Consider the following 16,972-nt stretch of genomic DNA (forward strand, 5'->3'; position numbering starts at 1 on the left):
TTTAATTTCATGTTGTGCCAAAAACACGCACAAGTTATTTCCTTTCTCATATTTGTATAACTCTGACACATTAAGTACGCTGCGTTTTTTTAGGAGGTCTGTGTGTGGGCTGGCTTGTTTCCAGCGTGATTATAATCAGTGCACATAATTTGTTCATCTTTGTAATGCAAACCGGCCAGCGTTAGAGCACACTTTGGGAATATATATCTTTGAGTTTGCTGCGCGGGATAGGAGCATTTGAGGCCTCACCAAGAGCGCATTTTGCAATTCAATGAGAATGCAAGATGACTAAGACCTACAAAATCACTCTTGTGTGATAGCTGATGAGAATTATTAAGTGTAAAGAAATGACCAGAAGCATTCAGAAAATGTAAACATTCATGAGAAATGTATGGCAATAATTTTATCCCTACATTGCTGTGACGTTGCAGTCTTGAAAAAATATATATTTAATTTTCCCGCATTAATGTCACTATTTAGAGCAGTGATTTCCAACCCACAATTGATCATCAGGTGGGCTGATGGGAAATTAAAAAAGTTCACTTAACCGGTCCGAAAATTATTTTAGAAATAATTTGTCATCTACTGTAGGCTATTTAAGACAGGAAGAATAATTAAATGCTCTTCCACTAAATGTAACAAGCATACTTAACCTGTGTATCCACTGACATTTTGTTTTCTGGGTTTCCTTGAGAATGTAAAATCCATCCCTTGGATAAACAACGGCTGTACTTTTTTAGATTTTTTTAATGATGCGTGTGGTCATTATTTTTTGTCTAAAATATAGTTTTGTGCGTATTTATTATGTCTTACATGTTGTTGTTTTTTTTATTTATAAATCTGAACACTAATGAAAATGAGTGCGCGATTAATGCGCCCCCTGAACATTTTGCAGCCGTCTCATTGCATTAATACTCCCAAATATTCAGAAACTGATTAAATAGGTGAAGAACGTAAGTGGCGCGGAGACATCAAACGATCACAAGTCGGCGTGCGTGGAGGCTGCGATGACGCGTGCGTGCGTGGAGACGCAGATGAGTTGAGACAAGTCCCGTGGTTCCGGGGCGAGCGGTGATGCGTCAAACCGGTGAATCAGCCATAAGGATTAAAAAGAAGAAAGTCGGGATTCCGAAATGGGAAAGTGGGGATGAAAGGAGGAGAAGGAGGAGGAGGAGGAGCGGGGAGGAGGAAGAAACTACAAAAAGCTCTCGTCGCCTCGGAGAGTGTCACACCGATCACAGAAGTCCGAGCAGATGCTCCATCCTGACGAGCAGCTTCTTCAGAACATCTAACATCACCTGCTTTGGACCTCCTCATCGTTCGCAACCTTTGCTTCAAATGTGAAGGGGGGCGGGGTCGGGGGGACAAAATGAGCGAGAGAGCACCTTGAAAGGTTCCACAGCTGATTGATGAACTCCTGAGCACCGAAGGGAAATAAAAGAATTTGGAGTGAGGAAAATGACATTTTACATCGGTAAGTACAGACCTGGAACCATTTCAAAACTATTTCAAAAGTATTTTTCCCCTCCTTGTATTTGTGCGGAGGTATGCCTTCATATTTGAAACCTGTCTTCTCGATAATAGAATATTAGGAACTCATATTTTGGACAGAAATGTTCATTTTGCCGTGTTTTAACAAAATTGCCGATGTTATTTAGGAGCGATATTCAAAAAGAGGGGAAAACACAAATGCAACACAAGAGTCCCGTTGCCTCGATCAACCCTTTTTGGATTACTATGACTTGCATGACAACAAATCAACACAGACATAAAGAAGAAGCACAATTTTTAGCAAGCAGATTGGTATTTTCTTTGATATTCCAACACCGACAGAGAAAATTACAATCATTGTGAAGAGCTGTGAAATTTTCAGTGTTGTACACTTTATCATGGGGAACCCTTTTGTGTGTAAAATTATTATTTTTTTTGTTGCTTTCCTCACCATGATCCTAAATTGACTCTTGATCAGAGATTACTCCAAAATAGTCAAAAGACAGAAAAGGGGAAAAAAGTGACATTTATTAAAATATTCACAATTTGTTCAACAAGTTCAACTAGAATGAGTTATTCTTTGAAGAAAAAAAATAAAAACATGCCAGTCAATGAGTGATAATATTCATTTTGCACAGAGCGAGGAGAACAAAGGGGTGACTCGATAGGAGTTTTTAGCCCTTGTGAATTCCCTTTAAAATGAAGATAAAGTTTTTGGGGTCATGCACAGCAAGCTTTAAGCTGTCTCGTTGGCTGTCACCGATATGTGAAAGTACAGGATTCATGTTAGTCACAGCACACACATGCACGCACACATGTACGCAGGCACACACACACACACACACACACACACATGCACACACACACACACACACACACACATTCACACTGATTCCCATTCGCTTTTAAACAAAAAGTCTGTCCTCGGGCGATTAAACAAACATAACATGCAGGTATAAACACAAAATGTATTATTGTGATGGTTGAGTGGATGAGTGTGTGAGTGCGCACTGGCGCGCACACACACACACACACACACGCACACTTGAAACAAAGAACAATTGAAAGATTGTGCAGAGAGGTTGGGTTCACGATGATATTTGATTGGCCTGCGTAGATATCAAGCAGCAACGGAGAGGTTAATTCCAAGCAGACTCCCCATTGACACAAGTCCACAGCACCCAGAGGGGAAGAGAGAGAGCAGTGGGGAAAAAGGAGGGAACATATAAAATGAGTCGGTCACGCTTTGAACAGTTACACATGCTGTTTACATTTTTGCCAAATTAACATGGCCCCTCGGCGTAGGAAAAAACCTTACCACAACCCGCCTTTCAAATCCTCTCCACCCCCCTTCTGTCTGTCCTGCAACACTGTTGCAAGTCAACATACAGTAGGCTATACCACAGGTTAAGTAGCTGTCACATGCTTCGGAGGGATCCTTTCAATTACTAAACGAGAGAAGCAGAGTTATTGTGAAGAACGAACAAGGTGTCAGCTATCCTCTCACAATTTCATATAGACAGATGACACAATAAACCGACTGTAACTCAGTTGGTGGTAAAAATGTCAAAGGAAAACATTCTTGCAGAGCTGTCGTGAAAGCGCTTTATAAACCAAGATGCATTGTATTGTTTTATCAATTAACGGGTTCAATTCCAGCTCCGGCCTCCCTGTGTGGAGTTTGCATGTTCTCCCCGGGCCTGCGTGGGTTTTCTCCGGGTGCTCCGGTTTCCTCCCACATTCCAAAAACATGCGTGGCAGGCTGATTGAACACTCTAAATTGTCCCTAGGTGTGGGTGTGAGTGCGAATGGTTGTTCGTCTCTGTGTGCCCTGCGATTGGCTGGCAACTGATCCAGGGTGTCCCCCGCCTACTGCCCGAAGACGGCTGGGATAGGCTCCAGCACCCCCCGCGACCCTAGTGAGGATTAAGCGGCTCCGAAAATGGATGGATGGATGGATTCACTGTTTCCTTTAGAATGCAGCAAAAGGGCACAAACGGGGAAAACCCCCATACAAACGTTTCCCAGTTGCTTGTCTTCCAAACATTGTCATAATTACATGAATAAACAACATGAAGAAATTGATCTTGAAATTCCAAAGGTAAATGTGGAACATTTTAAATGTGTAAATGACTTTCTATAGACTTCTCTAAATGTATACATATTCACCGTTTTTGACATATTTGCAGAGTCTAACAAAGCAGGGGTGGGGATGCTATAAAATAACCAAATAAATAAATACATACATATATACATAAAATCAAAAAAACATGCAACCCACAAATGCTCCTAATAAAATGTGCTTTGAAGGCTGCATCATCCTCCACACCCTATTTTAGGGCTAAATACTAAATACACGCACACAGACACAGACACACACACACACACACACACACACACACACACACACACACACACACACACAGACACACACACACACGCACGCACACTCACAAAAGAAAATCCCCACCCATGCTTTTAAAGAAGGGGGGATGTGCATGGGGGTTGTCTGAAAAAGAGGAAGCAAGGAATGAAAGATGAGGATGAAGGCAACAAGTGGAGCCAATTAGTCAAAGGAAAACAGAGCAAAGGCAATTAGGCCGAAGCCTTAGCCAAGTTTCACTTTTCATTAAGATTTTGGAAGCAATCCGGAAGGAGGGAAGGCAGAAATTGACAGGTTGTATGAACTAAAGCAACTAACCATAGATTAGGGGTGGCTCGGTCAAAAGTGGCAAACAACACGGATGCTCATGTTTGACAGCATCTCCTAAGGCACCGATGGTCAGGACCGTGCTCGTAAATCCATTGTGGGTGTTTGGAGCAGTGAAATGTATGTGACGCCACACGGCTTTGGTTATATGGATTATTCGCCCCGTGTGTGCGCGCGCGGATCTGCGCCGCCCTGGATGCATATGTGTGCGTCTATGCCTGCTCGTTTGTGTGTGTTGAGTTAGTGAAGGAATGCGCATTTGATTGGCTACAGGCTGCTCATAAATGTGACCTCTAACTGTACATGCACACACCGCACGCACAAAAACATACACACACTGACCGTGACCCCTCAACTGTCACCCTTCCGAACCCTTCGAGTGGCCTCACATGTGATGTGAAATTGACCTTTAAAACGACACCACACTCAGGTGTCATGGCGTGACCTCGAACAAGTTCCTTCTGGTGTTCTTGTAACCATGACAACCAACCTATGATATTGCGCTAAACTCTAACCAAGTTCTAACAACGAGTCCTCGTGGGATTTGTGGGAATCAACTTTTGCGTTTTGACGTTGCAGATGAATAAGGTGCGAACGCAAAGTAAAAGGAGGGTGAGGTTCTGTTCTCACAAGTATTTTTTTCACGGTACACTTTCGGATGAAGTGCGACGGCCGATGTTCAATGCACAACCAAGTCACTTGCGGCATAACCTTGAGACGCCGTTGTCCTGTCTGGCGAACTTGCGGGTGATCAAACCGCAATGGCACACGTGTTAAAACGTTGATCCAGTGTTTCACCTCCCCTCTGGTATTTTATTTCATTTCTACTCAGATGTGTCGCAGAATTCACCAATTTATGCAATTATCCAATCGATACCTGCAACACATCTAAAGAACATGTAAATGCTCTTTTCCAAGATGGCAGCAGGTACAATTACCTGGGGTCCTCATCATTATTGAAGTCAATTGTTTATATCATTTGTGTGTCTGGTTTTATCTGCTCCGGCCCGCCCCTCAAATCGCATGCCCCTTTATTAGTCCAAAAGTTGCTGTACACAATAATTTCATGGCATTCATTGATTTGTAATTATTATTTTTAAACAATAGGCTGTGTACTGACTGAATCATCCGGAATCGTCATGGCAGTATTGACAATATTTTTAAAAGAAATAACTCCTTCAGATGTATCCTCTCATTTTCATGGGGGTGTTTTCAATCCGTACATAAAAGATTAATTGATTATATGCAACAACAACAACAACAACTAATAATAATAATAAAGAATCAAAGTTAATCCAAACACACTACAGGCCCAATGTGTTTGCCTTTTGTTACATTTTTGTTTGCTCATGTGACATTGCAAAATGTGTACCTTGGCTCAATAAAATTTCGAAAACTCTGAACTATATATTACAGTTCCCCCAGAAGTTACATGTGAATGTCAAAATTAAGAAATGAGTTGATGATGATAAACTTTGGTTCATAAAACAGCAGATAATAACTATAATAAGCATATATGATCAAATAAAATAAATAACAGCAACAGGGGTAATTTAGCTCTTAGAGGTTTGAATATACGGTAACTCATTTTCAGATCACATTTGGTCCCACTCAGAAAGAGAAAAAAGTTTGCGCAAACTCAAAGTCAAATTTTCAGTTCAGTGTCCTCACTTCAGTGTCAAAAACAACAATGAATCACATCAAGACATTTGACACAGTTTGTCCACACTGTTCAGATTAGTATGATTACATTTGCATGCCATTAATTTTGCCCCAAATTGAATGCGTCGTGATGTGTTGTTTTATTTTGCTACGGTGTTACTTTATGCATCGAAATCATATTGTGCTACATAGACGCTCGTTCCTACCGACTGCTGTCAGGCTGATGAATAAAAAATAACAATCATAATAATAATAATAATTAAATGATGTGAAGGTAAATTGTAAATAGTACTGCGATTTATCCATTTGTGTTCATATTGTATTTAATTGAAAGATGTTTGTTGTTGTTGTTTTTTTCTCTTCTTCTTTCTACCCACATTCTTGCTGCTGGAGGCTGTAAATTTCCCCATTGTGGGACAAATAAAGGATATCTTATCTTATCTTATCTTATCTTATTACTATTATGCAGCATTCTTGAATTGCTCTGATCCAACCAATGAAATGGAAAGAAACACAAGCATATCGTGCAATGTCACAATAACAGCATTGATTACTTTAATATTGTGAGTGAAAGTTGTTTGCCTTCATTGTGACATCAGTGCTGACATAATTTCCGAGCGAGGAAAATAGTCCTAAATTTGCAGACACGACGAGGGAGAAAAATCTCAGCCGTCCGCACGGAGCCTCACGGTTTCTGCTTTGAATGGTTCTAAACATGTCGAGTGATGGCCCCGCTTCAATGGGGGTGCGTCAAATGAGGGCAAGGATGATAAAAGTCAGAAGATAATTGATGGTGATGCGCGCCAGTTGGTTTGATTGTTTGTCTCGGCATTTGTATGATCACGACATCAAAAGCGGCTCCTCTTTCGCTAATGGATTCCTTTCTCTTTGATATTACAACACAACAAATCTGGAAGAAAATACTTCAAAGACAATGTATCTGCTGTCAATGAGGGAATCAACGCTCACTCGCACTGGGTCGGTAACCCTTGGGTAACCCTTATCCTTTTAATGCACAATCCGGTGATCGTTTTGAAAACACTTTATTTATTGTGTTTCCATTTATGAGTTTTGGCACGTTTAACCCATGTACAAAGTCACGTTGACTCAGCATCAGGGGTGAGAAGAAAATGATTCCACTTTTCTTGTGTTTTGTCCATAAGACAGTGTTGTGATCCAACGGCAGTATTAATGTGGACGAGCTGCTTCCGAATCCTGACAGAGCACTGCTTTTATGGAGTGTCTCCCTGACTTCATGTTCTTGCCGCTTCCCTTGTTGCATTCCAGAAAACGGGGAATGTCTGAAGTTTCTGACCTCCGACTAGTGAAAATGCACAAGAACACCGCTCAGTAACAATGGCGATATCCAAAAAGTTGAAAACTTCAGAACACTGTACAGACTACGTACAGCATATAGTTTTGCCATTTAGTATTAAATACAGCAAATGACAACATATGTTCTGTATTCTCAAAGAAAGCAAATCGCTGCGCTTATCAAGGTCCCCATGTCTTTTTTCACATGAGTGGAATGTGAGGTCGGATCTTATAATTTTTCTGACATCTGTGAAGCCTGTAATACAGCATCTTCCAAGATTTTATAAGAACCTATTTGTGTTATTTAGCGTGGAGTAATGATTCTCAAAGTGTTGGTCTAGTGCCACAAGGGGCAAGTGGGCTCTGTTTTGTCATGCCAAAGTACAGTTCAACTGTATTTAACTTTTAATACAAAAAAAAGGTTCCTTGAGATACAAATTAAATTCATTGAGTGGCCATTCTTGGAACAGGAATCTGTTCAATTTATCTTTCATTTAAAAAAAATGTTTTTAATGAATGGAACTGCAATTAGTCCATTCTATCCTCCACCCAAAACAACTTCAATATTTGTCAAAGCACTCTGGATACTATGCTTCATACAAACATAAAATGTAACAGTTGTTACATTTTATGCTTGAATTTCTATGAACATTTTTTTGCTTCAATTTAATGGACATTGTGTTTCTTGGGGTTATATAATACTGACATAAGGTTATACACGGAGAAGGTCACTAATCAGTCAGCTGCAGTAATAGTTGTGGTCCTTCATAGAGGATAAAGAATATGTGTGAATTTTGTTAAATTGTCTGTCATCATGTGTTGCTCCACTCTTTGTGGTGTAATATCAGTTTCTTAAAGGGTTATAACACTGAAGCTATTCATTGGCCAGTCTAAGGTGTTTGTAATTTTTGTTAGCATTTTGCTCAACTAGTTTGTGGTTGTTTTAAATACAAGTGGAATTCTTTTTGTTTTATGTTTAGTTTGACTAAACTTCAACTGAGCGTGGCAATAAAGTGCTTGTGGCCTTGTTTTCGAAAAATTGGTCTATCGTTCAAATTGCTGCTTGCTGGGAAGTGAGTTTACTTATGATGAGCACTTGTATCTCAAATTCAAAGCTAAACGATGGCTTGTATCTCTTTTCAGCTTACTATACCAGAGTGTGCTGAAGTTTTCTTGTTATGTTGCCCAGTCCAGCGGTTATGTTTTGTTGTTGATAGTTTGTTTGTTCTCATATAAAAAAAAGACCATCGCCAAAAGTCATATGCGGACAATGTGGGGACGCGCCAATGTGTGTTGCTATAATGCAGTTGTCCCAGAGAGAATGTTCTGGTTGATGCCCTGAAAGGAAGGTGCTTCCACTCTCCACCAGGTACATGCATGCAGCCTCAAGCCTGCGGCTCTCACCTTGAAGTCTGGCCTGACGCCAGCTCTAATGAAGTCACTCATTAGAACATTATACAACAACAACACAGAGCTGGCTTTTACGGTATGTTAGTTATGCGCGCTTGTACAAAACAGTTTTAACCACGGTGGAGGAAGAGGCTTGGCAAAATGAAAATGAACCCCCCCCCCCCCCCCCCAAAAAAAAATATCGTAATTACGATGAACCATGACCATCACGGACAGAACACTTGGGGCACTTTGTGTACCTTCCTCTGCATCAGACGCTTTCCAAACTAGTTTTTCCTCTGTAAAAGTGATCTATTTTGTTCCATCATGTGTGGATGCTAATGGATGTTCCACAGGAGGAACCTCCGTGTGACTTGATGGTCTTCAAACGTTCACATGTGGCACAAAGATGTTTATTGCTCCTGACAGGTGGCAGGGTTTTGTGGGATGAGGCCATCTGAGCAGGTTCTGCCGGCTCACGGGCGTTGTTGTAGTTGATTTGTTTTAAGGTGTGTGTGTGTGTGTGTGTGTCTGGGAGCGGCCCGGGACTATCGACGAGTTTTCCAAAATATTCCTTGGAGACACTTTGATGTGGGCGACCGGAGGTTCAACGGGTAGTGTTACAAGTGATCAGCTCTTATTATGTTGCTGCATGTAGTTCTTCGTCAGACTAATTACAAGATATCCATCACTCAATTTGTCGAAAGCAGTGCTTGCCCAACTTTTTACAGCAACTATCACCTGAAAAAATACTTTAATAACTATAATAACCGAATTTAAAATACAGTATGTCTTTAAGTGTTCATTAAAAATAAGAATGAGGTAAATACATAAATAAATAAAAATGAAAAAAAGAGAGTCTTTTAGTATGACTATAAACCACTGAAACATTATGCACAGTTTGAACCTTAACACTGCGCTTCAATACGGGAAAATCAAACATGCACTTCCATAATGAATCCATTAAAATGTATTGCCAAAAATTGTATGTGTCAGAATAAATGTGCTGAACTTAAAAATGAAATACAGCTGAAGTGTAGTCTTTCATATGCCACGCTGCAAGTGATCCTCCTCAACTTTACATACTTGTGTTAAAAGTTTATTTGTGGAATATGTAGTAGCCAGCGGCCCGGTAGTCCAGTGGTTAGCACGTCGGCTTCACAGTGCAGAGGTATCGGGTTCGATTCCAGCTCCGGCCTCCCTGTGTGGAGTTTGCATGTTCTCCACGGGCCTGCGTGAGTTTTCTCCGGGTGCTCCGGTTTCCTCCCACATTCCAAAAACGTGCGTGGCAGGCTGATTGAACACTCTAAATTGTCCCTAAGTGTGAGTGTGAGCGTGGATGGTTGTTCGTCTCTGTGTGCCCTGTGATTGGCTGGCAACCGATTCAGGGTGTCCCTCGCCTACTGCCCGAAGACGGCTGGGATAGGCTCCGGCACCCCCCGCGACCCTAGTGAGGATTAAGCAGTTCGGAAGATGAATGAATGTAGTAGCCATTTTAACGTCGATTGCTTGAATAATTGATAACTAGTATTATATACGATTACAAATGAGACTATTGATTGACTTTTTAAGTGAATTCATTGCTCATCAGTAAGAGTACATGTTGCGTGGGCTAATTAATTCTTTGTGTAAATCATTTCCATTTCAGTTTGGCTCACTCACAAATGAAGTTCGAATCCATGTGAAAGAACATATCGTATTGGACGTTGGAGGCATCACTCAAAAGCACATTGAGTTGCCCTGCGTATGAAATGTGCTCTATTAATGAAACTGTTTGTCTTACTCCCTCAAAATTAAACATGGACTTTCATTCATCTTTCATCTTCTTGTCAGATTGTCCCCCACAATTACTTTGTCAGCTAACCGCAAATATATCATATATCAAATTAAGATGACAAAACAATTACAGTGTGTAGAGACTGGTTGACAAGAAAATGTGTTAAACTGGACTATATAATTAAATGACAGTGCAAACTACAACCATAGAAAATATATTGTTCAATTAATACCGCTCTGTCCATGAATTCTGAGCATTATTTTCTTTGTAATTGTTTCAATATCTTGTGTAACCTACTTAATATTTGATTTTCCGAACATAATAAAAATGTGCTAACAGACCTGCATCTTCATTTTAGTTTAGAATAGAATAGAAAGCCTTTATTCTCATTTCATGGTGAAGATACAACAGAATTGGGGCAAAACTACAAATTTGTGCGCTCAAGAATAAACATTTGAATTAAAAAATAATAAAATATAATTTACTGTTAAAACTACAATAAAAATACATCACTTAATTGTTGTATAGTTTTTTAAAATGTTTTTTTTTGGTAAAACTCAGTACAGCTCTCCAGAACAAGAGAGCATTTCTTGTTAATAAAATCATAGCTGGCATTGAAAGAATTGAATATGACCTTGCTCGGCCGCTATTACAGAACCATGAGGGCTGTGAGGGAAAAAGGGCCAGAGAAGGGGGACCAGCCGGGCTGAAGGGGAAGCAGGGAGAGGTAACAGGGTAGAACAACAAAGGGCGAGTATGGTGGCGCAAACGGGAAGCCTCGGGTGTGTCAGTCTGACCAAGATTGACAGGGTTGCGAAAATCGTTGTTAAACAGTGGCATGTTTCGACCATAATTACATACATGAATCACCGCCTGCTGTGTCATGTGGTGCGAGAGAAACAGTTTGCAAAGGCATGACAGAAAGAATATGTTCGTGTGTGTGTGTGTGTGTGTGAGAGAGTGAGAGTGAAAGCAGCATTATGAGAGGCCAGCGAACATGCGGTCCCTTTTTGTTGAAAAACATCTTTCAGCTTCAATTTTCTCTGTTTGAAACCAGAGTTAGAAGCAGTGCAGAGTTTTCCGTGTCCCCTCAGAAGCACACACATGCACGCGCACCAATTACATTACACAGTGGTACCTTGAGTTGCAAGTTTCATGTGTTCCAAGACCAAGCTCCTCACTCAATGTACTCATCCTTTACTACAGTAGTATGTACTATCACAACATTTTTTCTCATTAAAATGAATGGAAGTGACATGTACTCATTCCAGACCCCCCACCCCCAAAATCCCTCAAAAAATAGCACTGTACTGCATATAAACAAACAAAATGTGGGACAAATAAAGGATATCTTATCTTATCTTATCTTATGACAAAACTTAATAAAAGAGAATGGAAAAAAATCAACTGCTGTGATTACAATACGTAATGTAGCATTTGTGTGTTAGATGTATGCACGGCCGAGTGACAAGCATCAGGGCCGGTGTCATATTGGCTATGTTCAATTCAGCTCGATACAAGTGTGCTCATTCTGTATTTGAATGTTAGACAATTGGTCCCATTCCAAAACTGTGGCTGTCCATGCCCACATATAAGGGTATTAACATTGCATATGTCACTCAGGTCTCCATAAAAAAAAAAAAATCAACCAAGCAACGGCTCGTAACTTGAAAAATTCATAAATTGGGACACCTGGAAGTCGAGTATACCACTGCATATATTCAAAGTAACGTGAAGCACATCCACATATTGGAAATACATTTTTTGACTCTACAAATGTCCTGCAAACTACACGACCTCCATAAACTAAGTATAAAAGCATTCATCGTCAATGCTCTTTTGTTTTGCTTTTGTTCTTTTATTCTTTTTTTCAAAACATATACGAGCACGTGCGTGTCGGTGTGTGAACATGGAAGCCATTCGCCCGACCGTCCCGAGCTACTAAGTGAGGTTTTATTTGAAGCTAGTGTAAACCTCTGAACGCCAGAGGGCCCAAAATAAGAATGGAAATGGAAAAAGCTTTTTTTGGCAGTGTTAAATGAGCGCCCTGGCAGTGTGTAAACAGACAAGGGCATTGCCATAGAGACAAAGAATTACACCGGAATATTGTAAGAGAGGGGGAAAAAAATACTTTAAACAATGAAGAAGCAGTAACTGAAGCAAAGTTCGGAATTTGTCACAGGGGGTCATTTCTGGGGCTGTGGAATCATATCATCTATGTTGTGATTATGAAAACTTCTGCAATTTGTCAATTGTTAACTACCAAAACGGTTGCCGTTGGAACATTTGGAATCCTTTTTGAGTGTGCTGTCTTTACAGTTCATCAAATCCACCTCGTGCTCTTAATGTCTGCTGCCATGGTCGCCGTCGTGGGTTCATCCCACAGCTTGGCCAGTGAGAGGAGTTCAATAGAGAGCACGTATGAGCTCACCAAATTTCTGGAATACCAGCTCAAGGAAATCAAAGACGTCTACGTGAGTTTTATTTTGCTTATTTTATCCATGTGATTTGTTGGTTCATTTGTGTGCTCTTATTTACATTTTTGCAGCATTTATTTATAAGAAATAAACCTATTCTCAATGTGTATTGTTGTTGTTTATGTTATTATCATATGCAATTGAATAAGAAGACCATTTCAGAATTCGAAATTTGCCTGAGAAACTGTAGAATGATCACTGGTTGAACTCAACCGAGATGACCATTTTGTAAATACGCTATTTGTATATTAATACTTTTCAGTGAATCCGTCAGTATTCCTCTGTAAATGCTGAAATGAAAATGTCTGAGATGTATTCGCACATACATGGGAAGAAACGCAACACAGAAAATCACATTTGAACTTTTAATCATTTTACCACGTGAATTCTACAGACCATTGTTACTTCTGGGGAATTACTCATGGGAATTATTTTGAGTTCGACAGAGATTTATTGACATCAAATACCTTTGTGCCATTTCTGTGTCAGTTTATATTATTTGTAATAGTTTAAGCAGATATGTCAAGGTTGTGTTAGCGTTATTTCAAACATTTACTGCGCATATGTGTTTCTCAGACAATGGGAGCATTTTGTTTTTGGTGACCCTCCTGTGGGTCTTGTTCATAGCAGGTCTGCACATCTGTTTGGTTCTGCTTAATGTGCTTGACAAGATCTCAAATTCTTGCAATTCAACGTGGACCTTGCGTGCTTGTGTCTCTGCCCCCATAGTTGACGTACCTCGGCCCCCCGTTCAACGATAAAGACTTTTCACCGCCAAGGCCCAATAGCACGGCTCTCTCCCTGCCCAGCGCCGCCACCCGTCTGGAGCTGTGGCACGGCCTGGAGAACCAGGCCCGCCTGGCTCAGAACCAGAGGGCCTACTCAGTCCTGTTGGCGGCCGTTAGAGATCTGGCCCGCTCCACAGTCTGCCCCTCCCTCAAGACCTCTCTGCTGCATTTCTGCACGGGCCTGGATGGCCTTTTGGGCTCCATATCGGCGCTGATGACCACTCTGGGCTATGCCCTTCCTGAAAGGAAATCTGGTGAGCTTCAGCGGGGCTTGGAGGGAGATAGCCCAACGCCTCTGATCAGCAGCGGCTCGTACAGGTCCAGAACCAGGACCAGGACAGGGAGACGGGGGCGAGGGGAGAGGGAGGGCGGCCTCAACGTGCATGTTAAGCGAGGGAAAGCGAGGAGGCGACCGCAGGCGCCTGCCGACAGAGGAAGGAGCGGCGGGTTGAGGGAAAAGGTGAAAAGAGAGAAGAGGAGAGGGAGGCGGGAAGAAACGGATGCCTGGCAGTGGGCCCGGGAAGAGGAGGAGCGAGTGGTCGGTACGAGGAGAAGGGGGAGGAGCTTGTTGAGTGTCGGCGAGGATCCAGCGGCAGAAGAGAGGCAGCCTGATTCCACCATGGTTGCCCAGGCAGGTGAGGGATACAGCTACAACCTTGACTTCCATTACACGGACACGCTCAGGAAGGAGGACGGCGTCATCGTGGATGGAAGGAAAAGCTTCTTTATGGACTTCTCCTCGTCCCATCATCAACGTCGGTCTCCTCGCTCCCTCCTCCCCCCTACGCTGCACCCGTCTCCATCCACCCTCTCTCTTCTCTACCAGCTCAGGCCAGGCGAGGAGCACGGGCTCGTCCCCACGTCCCCAACAGTGTCCTTACGCGGAGGCCCCTCGCTTCTCTCCTCCGCCTCGTCATCGTCCTCCGTGTTCCTTTCTGTACGGCCGGCCATGAGCGACTTTGCCAGGAAGGTGGAAGGCTTTTGGATACTGCGTGAGTTGCAGAGCTGGTTGTGGCGTTCAGCAAAGGACTTTAACCGCCTCAAGAGGAGACTGAGAGGTTGAGAAGATGCGACACAAAACAATAAACACGCACAATGGGCAGTGTGAACATTGACAGTATTTGCACTGGGGATGAACATTGACTCCATTTCTTTGATTGACAATGGGGGAAATCAGCAATCGGTGAATCAAATACTTATTTAAAAAAAATAAATAATAAAGCCGGCTGCACCGTGCGCAAGCTGTTAGCACATCCGCCTCAGTGTTGAGGTTGACAGTTCAATTGAGTGTGCCGAAATAGTCAAACAGTCGTGGAAAAAAACATTAGCAGTAAGACATCATTGTACTACTATACTCTAGTCGTTTTACTCGTGCACCAAATTGTCTTTCGGGATATCAGCTTTATGGAAAGCTCTTTGAGCAGTTATTCGATAGCCTTCATAACCAGTTTAAAGTCTACGAACTAGCATGTCATTTGTCCTCATTAGTAAGACAGATTTGGCATACTAGTAGGACAACTCCATTTTACTAGTGAGGAAAATCTGTGCGCACTAAAGTTGTCCTACTTTGGAGCAGAAATGTCACGCAGTAATGGAAGACAGAAGAGGAGAAATATGTTTGTAATAAGACACAGTCATTCTTCTTGTGCACCCACATCTTTCTACTAGTGCAATAAGATGTCTTATTACTGGGGACTAGGACATGAACCTTAAGATTGTTATCAAGGATATCGAATAAATGCTCAGATGCCAGACTGCCATAAGCGCATTTGTTCGTTTCATACGGGAATGGGAGAATGAGGGTCATTTGGCAGGTCACCACACACACACAATCACTTGCACTATCGCACACATTCTGAGACTGGTCTGAATTACCGGACTTCATGGCTCGTAGATCACCAGCAATACTGCTGCAGGTGGTTACACACACACACGCACACACACTCGTGCGAACAGAGTCACACACTTGTGGGTCAGCTGAGTGACAGTGCAGCCATTGACCAAAAGCAGATTCAGTCACACAACTTGTGTGAATCAGCAAACATTCATCAGAAATGTTATGAATGGGGAGTAGACAAAAGGAGTGCGGTGGGAGAGGAGACGGAAGAAACCGCCGGATGGGTGAACAGGTCGCAGACGTAGGGGCAGAAGAGAAGAAGAAAACGAGATGAGTCAGTGGAAGAGTCCTGGAAAGAATGGCCAGATTGGAGAGCAATGCTGAGTAAGCACAAGACGGCTGGTCAGTTACAGTAACTGTACAACAGTACTCTACAATATAACCAGACACTGGCAGTAACACACTCACACATGCGCGTACACGCACACACACACACACACACACACACACACACACGCACACACACACACATGGTGGAACCTCAAAGATTGAACATAATCCATTTTGGCAGGCTTCGTGAGTTTAGAATCCAGGTTTAGCATAGAAACTATTACAAATTGATGTAATATACTGTATGCAAGCACAAAACTGCCAACATTGTACCAACATGTTTTTTGTATAATTTTAACATTAACTGTTTGCATTAACATTAAATGCAAAAAAACGAACAATAAAAACATTCTTAAGCTTAGCTTGCATAACAAGTGATAGACATAGTGACATGGAGGCATAAGGACATGATTACTTGTGCCGACTCTCCATTGTACATCTTTTATTATTGTCATCAATTTAGCCATATTTTACTGAGCAGGCCAGAACACAGTTGTTTGTTTGATTCTTCACTTCTATGTTGCAGAATGTTCCGTTCCCACTTCTTGCTTTTTTTTTTGCCATCACTATCACTGGTATCCTTCGCTGGTGGTGTCAGACCAAAAATATGCAATTAGACGTGTTTGACTTGAGAGGTTCAACTGAATCACATAAAATTCATCGATATTACTTTCCACTATATGGACAATTACTCAACAAACCCCTGCAGTGACACACTTACAAAAAGGCTCTTCAGTTCAAGGTTACAAACATGTCCAATGCGCAAATAAAACACGGTATTTTGCAATAAACATGCTGTTTACAGTCGATTTATATATTTTTCCCTGCAAATAATTGCTGTGAATGTCAATGTTTGTACAGTATCTGGGATTTAGGGGTGGTGTTGTAATTTTATTGAATTAAAAACATATATATTGTTTTATTGGTCAGACACCTATAAGTAGCTATGATTTAGCAAAACAATTTGCAGTGGTCTCAGATTTTCCTTTTCCAGAAGCTGTATGTCATTGAGGGTTACATTTAGGGATCATTTTTGAACGATTCTGTAAGTCAAAACAATAAAAAAATTCAGATAACCAAGAAAATCTGACTGCTTGCAACAAATTCCACCACGTTTGTGTGAAATGCTACAAAATC

The 16,972-nt window shown here is 41.5% G+C and overlaps 1 protein-coding gene and 1 long non-coding RNA gene across 2 annotated transcripts; one reads left to right on the top strand and one right to left on the bottom strand.

Annotated features, from left to right (window-relative positions):
• Positions 1-1,016: 1,016 nt before the first annotated feature.
• On the top strand, positions 1,017-14,822 carry clcf1 (cardiotrophin-like cytokine factor 1). The gene is made up of 3 exons (XM_052069400.1): positions 1,017-1,474; positions 12,663-12,817; positions 13,550-14,822. Exons 1-3 carry the CDS (start codon positions 1,459-1,461, stop codon positions 14,669-14,671), a joined length of 1,293 nt encoding a protein of 430 aa, XP_051925360.1. The 5' UTR covers positions 1,017-1,458; the 3' UTR covers positions 14,672-14,822.
• A 924-nt stretch (positions 14,823-15,746) lies between these two features.
• LOC127603468 (uncharacterized) lies at positions 15,747-16,137 on the bottom strand. The gene is made up of 2 exons (XR_007963061.1): positions 15,916-16,137; positions 15,747-15,874 (listed from the first exon to the last, which is right to left on the bottom strand). It is a non-coding gene; the product is annotated as an uncharacterized LOC127603468 (long non-coding RNA).
• Between the last annotated feature and the right edge of the window lie 835 nt (positions 16,138-16,972).

The sequence above is a fragment of the Hippocampus zosterae genome, chromosome 1, assembly GCF_025434085.1.
Source record: "Hippocampus zosterae strain Florida chromosome 1, ASM2543408v3, whole genome shotgun sequence".
Taxonomy (NCBI): domain Eukaryota; kingdom Metazoa; phylum Chordata; class Actinopteri; order Syngnathiformes; family Syngnathidae; genus Hippocampus; species Hippocampus zosterae.

Coding starts and splice junctions, on each gene's coding strand:
- clcf1 (XM_052069400.1), top strand. Junction 12,818..13,549: donor AGGAAATCAAAGACGTCTAC/GTGAGTTTTATT, acceptor CTGCCCCCATAG/TTGACGTACCTCGGCCCCCC.